Source organism: Falco rusticolus, chromosome 3 (genome assembly GCF_015220075.1).
Source record: "Falco rusticolus isolate bFalRus1 chromosome 3, bFalRus1.pri, whole genome shotgun sequence".
Lineage (NCBI taxonomy): Eukaryota > Metazoa > Chordata > Aves > Falconiformes > Falconidae > Falco > Falco rusticolus.
The window spans coordinates 114,321,220-114,337,077 of record NC_051189.1 but is presented as its reverse complement, the minus strand read 5'-3'; the positions used below and the strand labels follow the sequence as shown (position 1 = coordinate 114,337,077).

At 62.4% G+C, this 15,858-nt stretch overlaps 2 protein-coding genes across 2 annotated transcripts; both read left to right on the top strand.

The window, feature by feature from the left end:
- The first annotated feature begins 1,233 nt into the window (after positions 1 to 1,233).
- Positions 1,234 to 7,057, top strand: LOC119144921 (digestive cysteine proteinase 2-like). Its single transcript, XM_037380882.1, has 11 exons — positions 1,234 to 1,353; positions 2,557 to 2,616; positions 2,877 to 2,969; positions 3,086 to 3,258; positions 3,995 to 4,238; positions 4,310 to 4,505; positions 4,628 to 4,821; positions 5,367 to 5,458; positions 5,545 to 5,706; positions 6,319 to 6,508; positions 6,743 to 7,057. The coding sequence occupies exons 1-11, from the start codon at positions 1,302 to 1,304 to the stop codon at positions 6,928 to 6,930; spliced, it is 1,644 nt and encodes a 547-aa protein (XP_037236779.1). The 5' UTR covers positions 1,234 to 1,301; the 3' UTR covers positions 6,931 to 7,057.
- Positions 7,058 to 8,737: 1,680 nt separating this feature from the next.
- Positions 8,738 to 12,856, top strand: LOC119144568 (digestive cysteine proteinase 1-like). Its single transcript, XM_037380068.1, has 11 exons — positions 8,738 to 8,744; positions 9,304 to 9,363; positions 9,708 to 9,800; positions 9,946 to 10,118; positions 10,413 to 10,653; positions 11,089 to 11,290; positions 11,389 to 11,582; positions 11,720 to 11,811; positions 11,898 to 12,059; positions 12,281 to 12,470; positions 12,669 to 12,856. Exons 1-11 carry the CDS (start codon positions 8,738 to 8,740, stop codon positions 12,854 to 12,856), a joined length of 1,602 nt encoding a protein of 533 aa, XP_037235965.1.
- The last annotated feature ends 3,002 nt before the right edge of the window (positions 12,857 to 15,858 follow it).

Genomic DNA, 15,858 nt, shown 5'->3' with positions numbered 1-15,858 from the left:
TGCAGAGTGCTGAGCCCCTCCAGGCTCCACCTGGGCTCCCAGGACCCATCCCAAATCCTGGCCCCAGGTGTTTCTGCCCAGCTTCAGCCCCTGGGAGGGCATTTGCCCTCCACCTTGAAAAGAGCTGGCTCAGCCTTGTGTTGTTGTCTGTCCCTTGTCCCCCCCCCCAGCTGCCTGTACCCCAGCAGGGTGCTCTGGCACAGGACAGGTGCTGGGGTGCCGGAGATGCTGAATGCCCACCCCCAGGGAGCAGGCAGCATGGGGCAGGGGGCCTCGTGGGCTCTCCCATCCCTTGGGATCCCTACCTGGCATGGGACATCCCCCTGGGCTGGGGAGTAGCCTTGCCAAGAGGGCTCCCAACCTGCTACCTGTGTGTGGATGGAAATTGGGGTGGTGGCATGTAAATCCCCCCCACAGGAGTGTCCCCATCTCTGCCCCATTGTCTGAGGGGGCAGGGGACCCCCCAAAGCCCTCAGAGGCAGGGAAGCGTGTGGGGGAAGGTGGGTGGCTTCCCTGGGTTGGAGGTGATGCTCCCTTGCCTTGCTAGACCAGGCTCTCTCTTTCAGCCCAGCTGCTGCCCTGTGCCTCAGTTTCCCTCGTTGCAGCCAGAGAGGCTGAGCAGCAAGGGGTGACATGCATCATTTCTAGCCCCCTGCCCAAACTCTGGGTGCTGGGGTGGCTCAGCCTGTCCCTTCAGAGCTGGCTGTGGGGTGCTCACATTTCCCTGTGCCCCATGGCCAGCTCAGCCCTCCTTTCCCTGCAAGCCCCCCAGCAAAGGGTTCCCACTGCTCCCAGTCTCGGTAACGCCAAGCTGCTCACAGCCCTGCTCCCCTGCTGCGGGCACTGCCTCCCGCCCATCACTCCGGCATCGGGGCTGCCTGGTGAAGAGCTCCCCAGCCTCAGGGAGGCTCCTCTCCCTTGCACCCCTGGACAAGGAGGTGCACAAGAAGGGGACACGCAGCCCCAAGCACCCCATTGCATTGCCGGGGTGGGGGGTGGGGGCATGGATCCGTCCATTCTGCACCCCACCACCACGCTGCTCGGGGCTCATCAGGGCTCATCCTGCACCTCCCGTCCCCCTGCAGCACCCAGCATTGCTCCATCTCCCTCCGCAGGCACCCTGCCGAGACACGCTTCCCACCAAGCACCCCGGGGTGCCCGGCCCCCTGCGCACCCCGCCAGGCACCACATGATGCTGGTTCCTTCCCTCCTCTGGGGAGGGCCCTGGCTTCTGCTCTGCTTCCACCGCCAGCTCTGGCTTAGAGGTGAGAGCTGGTGCTGGGCGAGCCGGGGCGGCGAGGATGGGTGTTCTCCGCTGGCTGGTGGTCTCTGCGCTCTGCGCCACCATCTGGGGTGAGTCTGTCCCCCGTGGCACTGTCCCTGCCGAGCACCCTGGGGATGGGAGTGGGGGTCACCCAGGCAGGTCTTGCTTCCCTGCTGCTGCACCGCTGGGGAAGTGATTCCTTGCTTGTTGGGTCCCCAGATTTGCAGTTTCGCCAAGACAGAGGAGAGTTGCAAGGGGTGGCGAAGGGGTGGGGTGGGGGGACGCCCCTTGAGGGCTCAGCGGGGCTGCGGGGGTGAAAATAAAGCTAAATCGAGCCAGATGGGCATTAACCTGTGCACAAGCACAAGCTGTTGCCCTGGCTTTGCTGCCTGCGAAGAGCGGGCAGGGGGGGCGGGCAGGGGAGCCAGGCAGGCTGTCACTGGCAGCAGCAGGAGGAGAGGAGACAGGGTGGGGGGTACAGACCCGTACCCCCGCAGGGTCTATGCTGGATCTATCGCTGCTCCCCCTGCCATGGGCACCACCTGTGGGTGCCCAGCCCCGGGGTGCGACAGGCACCCATGGGATGGGATGGGGCGCAGGCAGCAGGGGCTGCCAGTCCCTGCCCCCCCGGCTTTCAGGTGCAGCAGCAGGGGCAGGTCTGGTCCCAGCTGCCCGGGGCTGAGCACGGGGCAGACGCTGCTGGGTCGCTCCAGGGGAGAAGGCAGACGCTGACGGAGAGAAAAGGCCCATTCCCAGTTGCGGGTGTGTTGGCGTGGGGTTGCACAAGCTGGGAGCCCGGAGGGAGATTGGGAAGGTCACTGGGAGATGCCAGCGAGGACCAGCCAGCTCCCTGGCACCTTTCAACTATGCCTTGCCTGTCAGGGGACAGCTTGGCTGCATCCCCCCATGGCAACATCACCCAAAGCCATGGCCATGTCACCTTGGGGGTGACACTGCCTTCCACAGGGACATTATCCCAACAGCCACCTCAGCAGCTGGGGCTCCCTGGGGGTGCAACATCACTGGGCTCACTCCAGTGTAGCAGGAGGTCATGGCGCAGTGCTGACCCTGGATCTGGCCCTGGAAGGGTGTCAGTGCATCAGTGCCCTTTCCATGTGCCGCTGGTGGGCTCGGGGAGCTGCTTTTGGCCAAGCCCCCCTGCCCTGAGCAGAAGGGGCTGCAGGGAAGGGGAGCCCTGGCTTGGGCAGCCTCCTGCCCTGAGCACCCCATCCCCAGCTCGGCCATGGCGGGGGGGCAGCCCCCACTCACCCTTGCTCCTCTCTGCCTTTCAGGACAGGACTATGGGCTCTCCCGGCCACCTCCTCATTTTGGTTCCATCTACCATGTCCGAGGTAACAGGACCCCACAGCACCCTTTGCTGGGGGTGAGGGGAGCGGAGGATGCTCAGCACTGGGCAGGACCAGGCTGTCCCAGTGCCAAACTGGGGCAGCTTCCCACAGCCGAGTGCCTCCCCTTGACCTGGCACCCACGGGGACAACAGCTCTGCTGGCTGCGGGTCCGCATGCTCTGTGGGTGCTGGGGGACTCGGGGAGGGGTGCTGGGGTGCTGAGTCCTTGGGGCTGACCCATGTCGCATGCTGGGGACCTCGCAGGTGTCATTAACCTGCCCTATGCCGAGATCGAGGAGCCCTTCGAAGCCTGGTACAACCTGACGGGAAACAAGAGCCGGATCCAATATTATGGGGGTAAGCAGGTGGGCGTCCATCCGCTGTGGGCTGTGCCTGCCCTGCACGCCCCCCTGCGCAAAGGCAGGGTGCAGGCAGGACCACCGTGCCTCAGTTTCCCCTTCTCACCGGCACAGGGCAGGTGATAACCTACCAGCTGGCAGCGGTGAAGCCCTATGGGATGCGGTACAAGATCACGCCAGAGACCACCGAGAAGGAGGTGAACACCAGGAAATGCTTCCAGCTGCCCGGCTCCAAGGAGGACGTGGTCAAGGCTCAGAGCGTCTTCCCCAGCATTGATGGCTTCAAGGTGAGAAACGCCAGAGCCTGGATCCGACCCGCTGCCCGGAGCATCTTCAGGCTCTGGGTGGGGTGCTGGGCAGCTGGGGGTGCTCCTCTCCATCCCAGGGGCTGCAGGGTGCTGGGACAGGCCAGAACATGCCCCTGCACCCCAGGGCACAGGGAGGGTCACTTCCCCACCCGGATCGGGGCCGGACTCCCGACTCCTTTCCCAATCTCAGCAGCCGTGTTGGAACGTGTCGCAGCCCACATGAACACCGGGGTTTGGGGATGGCTCAGGCAAGTTGCTACACGGCAGCTCAGCTCCTGTTGGCCCCAGCCTCCGGCAGGGCTGGGGGCAGCACGTGAGCAGCAGGGACAGCAAGCTGTCACCAAGCCAGACACGTGCCCGCAGGTCGAGGGCTTGGGAACACCCAGAGCCTTTTGGAGAGGGGGTGCAGACAGGCTCCCCCCCACTATGGGTGCACATACAGCACTGTGCGCACTGGGGTGTGCCCAGGGATGGATGGGGGGGTCTGTCCTGTGTTGCACCCCAAATCCTCGCCCTGCTTTCCATCCCGTGCATGTGTGCTAACGGCCATGGAGCCACTTGATCAAGCCGGAGATCCCAGTGAGGGCTGGTGCAAGGCGCTGTATGTGTGCTGGGAGCAACAGGATCCTGCAAAAGGGCTGGATGATGGGGAGCAGGGGGGGATTGTGGGGTCCCCACCCAGGTCCCCCTCTCCCTGACACGGTGTCCCCCCCAGTTCCTGCGTGAGGAGTACTACCGGGGCCGGTACTGTGCTGTGTGGCAGAACGTCACTCGCTGGGCGCAGAAGAAGAACGTCTACACCCTGTGGGTGACCAACTCCAGCTGTGGGGTGGCCCCCGTCCACTACGAGATGCGGGGCTACAACAGCCTGCTGGGCTCCCACTACGACAAGTACGAGATCGCCTACAGCGACTTCGACAACAGCTTCCCCCCCTCCGTCTTCGACATCCCCGTCAATGGTGAGCCAGGAAGGGGCCCCCCATCCTGCCCGTGGGGCTCGGGCTGATGGCATCCCCTCCTTGCTCCCCAGAGACCAAGAAGTGTGGGGTCCTGCCGGGGAGCGTGGCGGAGCACCGGGTGCTGGCAAACCCCATGGAGGATCTGGTGGGACGGCACCAGCCCTGGGCCCACGAGGTTTTCCACCACTACCGCAGGCGGCTGGGGCGGCAGTACGGCTCCGCGCGGGAGCTGGAGCACAGGCAGAGCATCTTCGTGCACAACATGAGGTACAGGCAGACGAGGGGATGCCGACACCCCAGGGGTGCTCCTCGTCCCCGCGGGGTTTCACCGCTGCTGCGGTGGGAGATGGCATCGGTGCCGGCTGGTGCCATCCCCGTCGCGGTGGCAGGTTCGTGCACTCGAGGAACCGCGCCGCGCTCTCCTACACGCTGGCGCTGAACCACCTGGCCGACCGCACGCCCCAGGAGCTGGCTGCCCTGCGGGGCCGGCGCCGGAGCGGGGCTCCCAACAACGGGCAGCCCTTCCCCACCGAGCTCTACACCGGCCTCATCCTGCCTGAGAGCCTCGACTGGCGCATGTATGGTAGGTGCAGGGGCGGCGGGACGGCAGGGTGCTGCGGGATGGCGTGAGGCTGCGATGTGGAGGCTGTGAGTGCTACTCATCCCGGCCAGCGCAATGTCCCACCGAGCCACCCTGCTCTCCATCACCGTGCTGAGGAGCCCGTGGGGCTGCAAGGTCCCCTGTGGTCCCCATGTCCCTGTGGCCCCCGCTCTGCTCAGCAACTGGAAGAAAGAAGCGGGGCTTATCTGTCAAAAAGCAGCTCGGTCAGCACTTGGCCCTCATTCAGTCTGGTGCCTATGGAACACATGTAGCATCTGAAGCCACATCTGGTTTCGTCCATGTCCCCATCAGCTGGGAGGGACCCCCCCAGAGCTTGCCCCAACCCAAGGGCAGGGATCCCCCCAGTTTGCTGGTACATTTTCCCCCACCCTGATTAGCACCAAGACCTGGCTGCGCCGGCTCTGGGAGCACAGCAAGTCCCCAACTCCTGCCTTGGTTTCCCTTCCACCTGCCATCATCCCCCAGTGCCGCACCAGCCTCTCACCCCCCTGTCCCGCTGTCCCCAGGTGCTGTCACCCCTGTGAAGGACCAGGCTGTCTGCGGGTCCTGCTGGAGCTTCGCCACGACGGGTGCGATGGAGGGTGCCCTCTTCCTCAAGGTGAGAGCGGGGCTGTGCCCCGTAGGGATGGCCAGGGTGCCTGGAGGGTGCCTGTCCCCATCCCTGCAGCATGTGTCTCCCCACAGACCGGCGTGCTGACCCCCCTGTCCCAACAAGTCCTCATCGACTGCTCCTGGGGCTTCGGGAACTACGCCTGTGACGGGGGCGAGGAGTGGAGAGCCTACGAGTGGATCAAGAAACACGGTGGCATCGCCAGCACCGAGTCCTACGGCACCTACAAGGGGCAGGTGAGGGTGGCCCCGTGTCCCTGCCGGGGTCCCCCAGCTCTCAGGATGTGTGTTCTGGGACTTTAAAGCCACGATGGGGCTGCTCAGGATGGGTCAGAGGCACTAATGGGCTCTGGAGACGGGGATGTCACCTTGTCCCTGAGGCGCCAGGCACCCTGCTGTTCAAAGCACAGTCCAAAGCCAAGCCCCGGGGCTCAGCTGGGTGGTTTCATCACCACGTGCCTCAGTTTCTCTTCTTGCAAAACAGGGACAAGGCTCCTCCGCCCATGGGTGATGCCATGGGTCCCTCCATACCCTGGGGTGCAGGGATGGAGCAGGGCTTCCCTGGGACGGGGACCTGGCTGCAAAACATGGGCAACAATTCCCCAAAGGCTTCAGGTGCAGGGCCAGCTCCCGGTGCTGCATGTAGGAAATGCTGTGTCCCTGCAGCAGCCAGGAAAATGCCCCCACCGTGGTGGGCAGGGGATGACAGAGGGGTCAGAGCTGGGATGCTGCCTCAGCCTGAATCCTAGATCACTCCCTGCATTAGAGCAGAGCTGCACGGGGGCAGCGTCCTCGTGCGGGTATCTGGGGGCTCCTGATGACACAGTGTCCCCCCTCTGGGTCCCACAGAACGGCTTGTGCCACTACAACCAATCTGAGATGCTGGCCAAGATCACGGGCTATGTCAACGTCACCTCAGGCAACATCACGGCAGTCAAAGCCGCCATCTACAAGCACGGCCCTGTGGCCGTCAGCATCGACGCCTCGCACAAGACCTTCTCCTTCTACTCCAACGGCATCTACTATGAGCCCAAGTGTGGTGAGTTGGAGGACACACAGGGCACGGGAGCACCTGGGTGCCCAGGGAGATGCCAGGACACCCATGTTTCCCTCCTTGCTGTCAAGCAGCTTTGGCAGGGGTGAAGGAGGGAACCGGCCCCGCAGCCCTCCGCGGCGCTGCAGCAGCCCTGGGAGCAGGGATGCTCACGGGAGCAGGGATGCTCACGGGACAGGGATTTTCTGAACGAGCCATCTCCTGTGTTGTCCCCTGCAGCGAACAAGCCTGGAGAGCTGGACCACGCAGTGCTGGCCGTGGGCTATGGGGTCCTGCAGGGAGAGACCTACTGGCTCATCAAGAACTCCTGGTCCACATACTGGGGCAATGATGGCTACATCCTCATGGCCATGAAGGACAATAACTGTGGTGTGGCCACCGAAGCCACCTACCCCATCCTGGCCTGAGCCACCTCTCAGCTCTGCAGGGAGAGCCCTCGGTGATGCTTTCGACACGCATCCCTGGAGCAGCCCTTCAGTGTGAGCCATCACGCAGCAGGAAGCTGGGCACACAGTGGGACAGGGCCATGGGGTGCTGGACAAGGGGCAGGATGGGGACCCAGCTGTGGGCTTGCCAATAAAGACCTTGGAAAAATACTGGTTTGCTTCTACAGCAGGGACTCAGTCGCTGGCTGCCCAGCTCTGCCCCCTTTGCAGACCCCAGTGCCTGCAGCATGCAACACATCTGTCCCCTGCACAGGTCCCTGTCCCCCAGCTTGTTTTTCTTTGTCCTGTGGGACCACAGGGGCCTCCTGGTGAGGGGACCACTCCGCCTGGCAGAGCCAGCTGGCTCTTGCAGACAGTCCCAGACACCCAGGGCGAGGGGAGCGGCTTTTCCAGCCCTATCTCTCAAGGTGGAGCACAAACAACCCCAGGGACTCCTGCTGAGACAAGAAATTCCTGGTGGGGTGTTGGGGAGGGGGGAAGGCAGCCACCCTCTGCCCCACTGCCCAGGTCCCTGTTGTGGCTATGGGTGGGGATGTCACCGGCGGTGTTTGCCAGCGCCACGAGCCAGGCTCCCCTTCACCCTGTGGGGCTGCCCCCATCCAGGAAAGGCACTTTACACCATGGCCATGGCTCACCTGGGTGCTCCTCGTTCAGAATCGAGCCCTCCTGGGAGAGCAGGGTCAGCGCATGAGGATCCCGCAGATGGGGTGGGAAGGTGCCTCTGTCCTGACCCTGGTGGTCTCCTGTCTTCGCTGGTACATCCCTGGGGCAGGATGCATCTCTGCATGGGTTGGGGCGCTTTGACAGTGGTGGTGCTGGTCCCTGGGGAGGTGCTGCAGTACGGGGTGCATCAGCCCAGCCCTGCACCCAGGGGTACAGCTGAATTGGACCCGAAAGCCCGTGGCACATGCAGCCAGGCTATGCCAAGCCCTTATCGGCTTTGTTTTGGGCTCAGGCAGCCCCACAGGCGCTCGCTGTCACCTTGGGCTGGGGGCCAGCTGGACGCGCAGCAAGTGGGAGGGGTGAAGGCCACTCTGCTGCAGTGACACCGCTGCTGTCCTCACAGGGTCCGTTTTTCCATGTCACTCCTGACATTTCATCTGCATCTTTCCCCTTTTTCCAATTAACCCCCCCCCCCAATTGCATCCTTACCCCTGGTGGTGTATGCAGAAGGATGCAGGGATGCCAACGGGCCCCATCTCCCCACCACTGCCCAGCGCTGCCTTTGGTGAGACACCTTGGCTCCTGTTCCAGGAGGGCAGGGAGCACCCAGAGGGGCTCTGGGGTGCCTGGCAGGGTCCCATTGCCTTGGGTTGCTGCCGATGCTCCCCCTGCTCGCAGCACACTGATTGCAGCAAAGCCTGGCTGCAAACTGCCATGCAGGATGGGTGGGAGCAAAGGGACCCCAGCACCAAGCCCCCGATCCCTGGGGCACCCACCCTTGCCCCAGGGGATGGCCATGCCATGGGGTCCCACAGGGGTCTGGGTCCCATCCTGCTCCCCCTGCCCCAAACCCTGCAAGCACACAGCATCAGCACCCACCCTAGTATGGGTGAGAAAGACACCCATGGGTGCCCATGGGGGGGCAATGTAAAGCCACACCTCCTCCTTGGTCTAGCCCCAGCCAAGGGAAGGACGGGGCTCTGCCTGTTGGCTGCCTGCAGCTCTTTGCCCACCCACCAGCCATATTTAAGCCACCCATGGGTGCAGGGCTGGAGTGCGCAGGATGGAGGGGCTGGGGTGGCTGCTGGTGCTGGGGGCCGCCACGATGCTGGGTAAGCACCCACCTTGGCCAAGCTCGGAGGGGGGAACACACCGAGGCCGTGCCCCCGTCACAGGGGGATGCCATTGTGCCCCTTAGCCTGGGCACTGTGGTGGTCCTGGGCTGCTGTGGGGTCCTGGCCTTGGGATGGGGCTGCCCTGTCCCTATCCCTGTGCCTGGAGTAGTGCAGGGACAGTGGGCACACTCTGCGTGTGCCATATGGGGGTGCATACAGTTGCCCCTCATGTCCTGGGGTGTGCATGGGGGCTTGGGGTGCCCCTGAGCTGGCTGCACCCCAAGGAGAGTGGGGGGTGGTGGTGGGGGTGGCTCTGGATTGGCCAGAGAGCTGGTGGAGAAGCAGGGAGCCCCGGCTTGCAGACCCCTGTTCTCTGCACTGCCCAGGCAGGTGGGAGCCTTCCCAGCACTGCCACCAGCACGTGCTCCCCTGGGGCTGTCCCCCTCTCCGGGGGGACAATGAGCCAGGGACCAGCACTGCTGCCAGCCCCTGCCATGGAGAGCTGGGTAATCAGCAGTGTAAAGGGGTTCGGGGTTTGTTTCTGTTTTTCTTCTAGAAGCAGAGTGCAGAGCTTCTCTGGAGACACCCACGTTTGGGGACATCTACCATGTCACAGGTAGGGCTTGGGGACAGGGCACCCCACTGGGATGGTGCCATCGCTGCCATGCTGCCCGAGGGGGTCCCTCGGGCACCTCCAGCCACCAGCTCCCATGTGACGTGCCCAAGCCGAGGAGGCTCCAATTCCCCCACGAAACCCAGGGGCTGGGGTGCATCGCTGCCGTTGGGTGCTGCCGGTGGTGGCCAGGGGTGGAGGAGGGGGGTGATGCTGTGGGGCTCTGGGGTGCTCCCTGCCCACCCTGTGCTCCCCTCTCAGCCACAGGCTCGGGGCAGGGGGATGGGGGATGTCCCCGGGGATCAGCCCCCCGCAGCCCCCCGAGCCCGGCCCCTCTGTGTCCGCAGGAGTCATCAGCCTGCCTTACGCAGAGATCAGGGAGCCCTTCGAAGCCTGGTACAACCTCACTGGTGGGAAAAGCCGCATCGAGTACTATGGCGGTGGGTGCAGAAAGGGGTCCGTCCCCTCCATCCCTCACCCTCCTCCTGCCCCAGGACGCTCCTGTGCCCTGGGAAAGCCCTGGCAGCCATCACCACACCAGGACCCGGGGGCTTGGCTTGACCTTAACGCTGTCCTCATCCCCAGGCCAAGTGGTCACCTACCAGTTTGGCTCCATCGAGCCCTTCGGGGCCAGCTTCAAGGTGACGCCTGAGACAACGGAGACAGAGGTCAACGTCCGCAAGTGCTTCCGCATCAATGGCACCAACAGGGACCTTATCGCCCCGCAGAGTGTCTTCCCCAGCCTGGACAACTTCAAGGTGAGCCCCGGGCACAGTCCTCCAAAATGCAGGATGGGGCAGGGGAGGGGACAAGGGACACCCCCATAGGTACAGGGCGTTTGATGGCTACCTCTCTACAAGGGCGGAGCAGCCTTCCCTGGCTGGGTATGGGTAAATACAAGGCTGGATGAGGCCAGGGGTGATGGAGATGGAGGGGTTACATCCAGGGTGGCATCACGCAGGATGGGGTGCCATCACTGTGGGGTGCCCCAGCTCACTGGGGGCATGGTGCCGGTGTGGCACCCTGGTCCCTGACGCATGCGCTGTGCCCAGCGGGTGCGGGAGGAGCGCTTCCGTGGGCAGCACTGCGCCGTCTGGCAGAACGTTTCCTACTGGGGTCACAAGAAGAACGTCTACACGCTGCGGGTGGGCAGCTCTGCCCACGGCCCTGTGCCCCTGCACTACGAGGTGCACGGCTTCAACAGCCTCCTGGGCTCCCACTATGACAAGTACGAGATCGACTACTCCTCCTTCAGCCACCGCTTCCCTCCCAGCGTCTTCCATCTCCCCGAGGGTGAGTGTCCCCAGCCACCGTGCCGCCCAGCCGGTGGCTAGTGTGGCCACCAAAATGCAGCACCCCTTCCACCGTTTGTTTTTGGTTTGTGTTTTTTTGGTTTTGGTTTGTTTTTTTTTTTTTATAAGACTGATAATTTGGGTGAATTGCTTTGCTTGGGAAAACAGCAGGGGAGGAATTTAATTAATGTCGATAGCTGGGGTGATGCAGGTGCTTTCCTGCTGTTGGCTCCCCCGTGCCAGAGCGCAGGGTTCTGGGTGGGATGGCGGGTGCTCGGGAGCGGCTCTGGAAGTGTGGATGCAGATCACCCCCGCACCCATGTGTCTGTACGGGATGGGCAGCCCCAGTGGTTTTGGGGGTGACCACGCTGTGCACCACGGCTGGGGGGCTGGGAGGGACTGTCCCTGCTCAGGAGGTGTCCGTGTCTCATGGCAGGGGTGCAGTGCAAGCAGTGGCCCACAGCCAGCCCCGAGCACCGCATCATGGCCAACCCCATGCAGGAGTTTGTGGGGAGGGCACCAGAGATGGACCATGTCCACCACCACCTCTTCCACCACTACAAGGAGCGGTTCGGGAAGAGCTACAACAGCGAGGAGGAGCACGAGCATCGCAAGCGCACCTTCATCCATAACATGCGGTACAGGATGCCAGGGGGACAGGCTGGGGGGTGCTCAGGGTTGGGGTGGCCAGCGTGGTCCCTCGCTCCCCTCTCGCAGCAAGTCTGCTCTGCTGCAGGTTCGTGCACTCGAGGAACCGCGCCGCGCTCTCCTACACGCTGGCGCTGAACCACCTGGCCGACCGCACGCCCCAGGAGCTGGCTGCCCTGCGGGGCCGGCGCCGGAGCGGGGCTCCCAACAACGGGCAGCCCTTCCCCACCGAGCTCTACGCCGGCCTCATCCTGCCCGAGAGCCTCGACTGGCGGCTGTATGGTGAGGAGGGAGCTGGTACCACCAGTGTGCAGGCCTGGAGTGTGCACGGGGGTCAGCTGTGCATGCCAGGGTTTGCGGAGGGACAGGTAGCATCCTTCACTGCTCTGCTAAATGTGTGCCCGTCCCGCTGTCCCCAGGTGCTGTCACCCCTGTGAAGGACCAGGCTGTCTGCGGGTCCTGCTGGAGCTTCGCCACGACGGGCGCGATGGAGGGTGCCCTCTTCCTCAAGGTGAGAGCGGGGCTGTGCCCCGTAGGGATGGCCAGGGTGCCTGGAGGGTGCCTGTCCCCATCCCTGCAGCATGTGTCTCCCCACAGACCGGCGTGCTGACCCCCCTGTCCCAACAAGTCCTCATCGACTGCTCCTGGGGCTTCGGGAACTACGCCTGCGACGGGGGCGAGGAGTGGAGAGCCTACGAGTGGATCATGAAGCACGGTGGCATCGCCAGCACCGAGTCCTACGGGCCCTACCTGGGGCAGGTGAGGGTGGCAGTGTTGCTTGGGGGGTGCAGCGCTACCCCTTCCCCAATCCTTCCCCCCAGGCGCTCCCAAATCAGCCATCAAGCCTCCGGCAGTGGATGGAGGCTCTACTTTGATTTATGGATGCTCCATCTGAGCTGACCCTCTCCCTCCTTCCCCCTGGCTGGGGTGGGTCAGACCCCCCCACTTGCCCTGCTGACACCCCCGCCTCCCCCCCCTAGAATGGCTACTGCCACTGCAACCAGTCGGAGCTGCTGGGCCAACTCACCGGCTACGCCAGCGTGGAGCCGGGCAGTGCCACCGCGCTGAAGGCTGCATTGGTCAAGCACGGCCCCGTGGCCGTCAACATCGACGCCTCGCACAAGTCCTTCACCTTCTACGCCAACGGTGTCTACGAGGAGCCCCGCTGTGGTGAGTCCAGCCAACCCAGGGGGCTCTGTGTCCCACTCATGGGAGCTGGGATAGGCAAAAATATTTGCCGGGTGGTAGTTACCTCCCCGCTGAGCTCTGAGCCAGGGGATATGGGGCCACTCGCTGCATCAGGAACGAGCTCCAGCTCCAAGGGATGGGGAATAAGATGGCTCTGTTTTCTTCTCTCCTCCTGGCCAGGAAATGAGACATCGGCGCTGGACCACGCAGTGCTGGCCGTGGGCTACGGGGTCCTGCAAGGCAAGAGCTACTGGCTCATCAAGAACTCCTGGTCCACATACTGGGGCAACGATGGCTATGTCCTCATGGCCATGAAGGACAATAACTGCGGTGTGGCCACTGCCGCCTCCTTCCCCATCCTGGCCTGATGAGACACGGCCCCACATGTGCCCTGTCCCCTCTGTGTCCCCTTGGGCAGCTCCAGCTGGATGGGGGCTGGCAGAGGGATGAGGGGCCCTGGGAGGTGTTTGCGGGGCTGAAGGGGGCAGCTCGGACAGGAGGTCGGAGGATGCTCTCAACCCCCTGGAGAGATATTTTACCATTTTGGCCATAAAAGCCTGTAGAAGTGATCCTGTCTGTCATGCTCAGGTGTCTTCCACCAGCCTTAGCCCCCCCCACCGCCAGCCACAGCCCTTGCCATGGCTGCCTTCTGCAGCCCTCTGTGGGATGAGTTTCACCCAATGCTCAGCCCAGCCTCACCCGTTTGGGTTGTGTGCCCTAACACCAGTTTTCAGTGCCACCCCCAGAAGTGCCAGCACCCCCTGCCCCAGCAGGGAGCCTGAATCCACTCTCAGAGGCTGGGCTGGGCTCAGAGCCCTCCTGTGCCCAACTGCACCACCCCATCCCTGCTGCCGGCATCACACAGGGAAGCAGGGAGCTGCCCCCCACCAGGGCAGCCCCCAGCACCCAGTGTCTCTTGGCACACCTGGATCCTTGGCTCAGCCTCTCCCCAGGCTCCTGCGTGGGCCAGGGCTTGGTGACTCAGTTTCCCCACGCATCTGGGGGGAAAAGCAGAGCTTCTGAGGGTTTCCCTCCCGAGCCCTTGGGATGGAGGGAGCCCAAAGGAGACCCAGCTCATTCCATCCAGGACACATCAGGGGGGCTTCTCCAACCTCCTGGGGAGCAGCTGGGCTTGGAGCTGCCACCCCAGAGCTGTTGTGCTCCTTTTGTCTCCACTTGCTCCAGTGCTTTACCCCAAAACCTGCATGGCCATGGGGCAGCCTGACCAAGAGCTGAGGGGCTAACGAGGCTAGTGCTGCTCTTGGGGTGTCCAGGCTGGGTATCAGGGTAGTGTGAAGGCTCATTTCTGGGGGTCTGATCACATCCACCCTGGCAGGCAGCCCAGAGCCCCTAGGTGAGAGCTGCTGGCACCACCAGGCTCTGCCTTCCCAATTTAAGAGCCCAATTAGCAGCCAGGCAGCTGCAAGGGGAGCCTACAAAAGGGGTATAAGCCTGGCTTGTATCAGCATGTGCACAGGCTGCATCTTCCCCCGGAATGGGCTTCTGGTGGTTGAGAAGTGACATCCCCCCATGGCTCCATGGCTACACCCTTTTTTTTAATAGCAAACAGCCAGGGTCAGCCACCGCGCTTCCTCACTGCAAGCACCGGCCGGCAGCACCCAGGGAGCAGCGCTTCCTTCCAGGCGATGTGATTGCTCCCAATTGAGGGTGGCAGGTCATAATATTTTCTTGTTTTCTTTCACTTGTTCACCTGCTTATTTTACAATTTGCTGCACTGATTTCTGAAGTGGTCTTTAATCATTCTCAGCAGGGGTGCTGACTCGAATTCGTGTCTGGGAGAGAAATGATCACTGCACAGGAATAATGTGGTTTATTCTGTGGGAGTCCAGGTCTCCAGATCTTTGATTCTCTTGACTGCAGTCGATAAAACATGCTTTGACTTTCAGGGAACCGTGACTTTCAGGCTCCCTTTGGATAGGTGATGTTCTGAATTTGCTGCTGAACACGCAGGTGGCTTTGAGAGCTGGAGGCTTTGCACCCCCCGGAAGCATTTAGCAGGAGCCTGAAATTTTGCATTTGTGGCATTAGGGATAGCAGTTCTGAGCGTGGGTAGTTAAGGATGGCTGGGAACTTAAAAAAAGATCCATTTATTATATTTGAAAAAGGAGAAAATGAGAAAGGACATACCTGAAGAGACGTTTGATGTTTCCATGCTGTTTCCAGAGCCAGCCTCGGCTTCTGGCTCCCAGCCCGGGTGAGCTGCAACCTCCAGACTCCCCTCGACAACTGAACCTCAGAGCTGCTCCAGGTTTTACAGAGCGTAGCAAAGAACAGCCACTCTGAGTCCTGCTTTTTATTGAAAGCACAGCTGGCCCAAAGGTATGCATTTAAGGCTTCCTTCAGAAAAGGCACATTGCCTGCATACCCTGCATCTCTAGCTTGCCAGCTTATGCAGGCAGCTCCCCAAATGTGATGCCTTGATGGTGAAATATCAGCTGAGGCTGGTGCTTTATGGGGAGCGAGCACTGCCTGGAGAGTGAAAGCTGAGAGGATTTGGCATCTACCTCCCATATGCCCCCTTGAGAATCCCATCTTCTTGGCCTGCAGGGTGAAGCAGTTCCAGGTGTCTCCTAGGTCAGCTTCATGCAGAACACACAGGACCAGAAGTAGTCCTCGGTATTTCTGAGAGTCCTCTGCCACCTTCAGGGTCTCCTCCTTGTTCAGCTGCTCCTTCTTGGCATCTGCCAGCCAAGTGTTTGGTGCCCAGGTGCTTGAACTGGGCATGGGAACGTCTGCCTGCAAGCTGATCCCTCTAGAGGCTGTCCAAGCTGATGGTGGCTTCCATGCTGGAGGTGGGAGTCCGTCTGGCACCCTTGCAGGCTTTCCTGAGCCTCCAACAGCTCCTTTGTCCTGCCTGATGCTCTCCTGATGCTTCTTTAAGAATTCATCCGTGAAGATGCTCACCAAGTGGTCATCACCTCCCAGGGGAGTGTCCCTAACTGCGGCTTTTACCTCAACAACCTCCCTGTCTACAGTGAAGATGCTGATAGCCCTCAAGGTGCATGTTAAAGCTGAGGACATTGTGCTCTCCATCAGGGCGATGGAGGCTGTAGGCCAGGGCTGCTGACATCTCCTCGAAGCCCCTCAGCACAGCAATGACGGCAATAACCCCGGCACCTTTGGTGGCCCGTTCTGGGAGCTGCCGGGACAAGCTGGCACAGGGATGATCGTTTCTCCTGGCTGCCCCCCATCAACCCTGGGACGGCAGTGGGAACCTTGGGGCCATCCCAGCCCCACGCTGAGCTCTGACCCACCCGCTCTCGCAGAGCTCAGCGCCGGCCAGGACACGGGATGCAAGCTGAGGCAGAGCACGCCGCCACAAACGGCTCCCGAGAGGTGTTTTGTTTGC

What these genes read in the sequence shown, in the direction of transcription:
- LOC119144921 (XM_037380882.1), top strand. Translation starts at nt 1,302, where the DNA reads ATGGGTGTTCTCCGCTGGCTGGTGGTCTCTGCGCTCTGCGCCACCATC. An exon ending in CCGGATCCAATATTATGGGG is followed by an intron (nt 2,970 to 3,085) that starts GTAAGCAGGTGG and finishes TCACCGGCACAG; the next exon opens with GGCAGGTGATAACCTACCAG. An exon ending in CCTCGACTGGCGCATGTATG is followed by an intron (nt 4,822 to 5,366) that starts GTAGGTGCAGGG and finishes CGCTGTCCCCAG; the next exon opens with GTGCTGTCACCCCTGTGAAG.
- LOC119144568 (XM_037380068.1), top strand. An exon ending in GGACATCTACCATGTCACAG is followed by an intron (nt 9,364 to 9,707) that starts GTAGGGCTTGGG and finishes CTGTGTCCGCAG; the next exon opens with GAGTCATCAGCCTGCCTTAC. An exon ending in ACCTTCATCCATAACATGCG is followed by an intron (nt 11,291 to 11,388) that starts GTACAGGATGCC and finishes GCTCTGCTGCAG; the next exon opens with GTTCGTGCACTCGAGGAACC.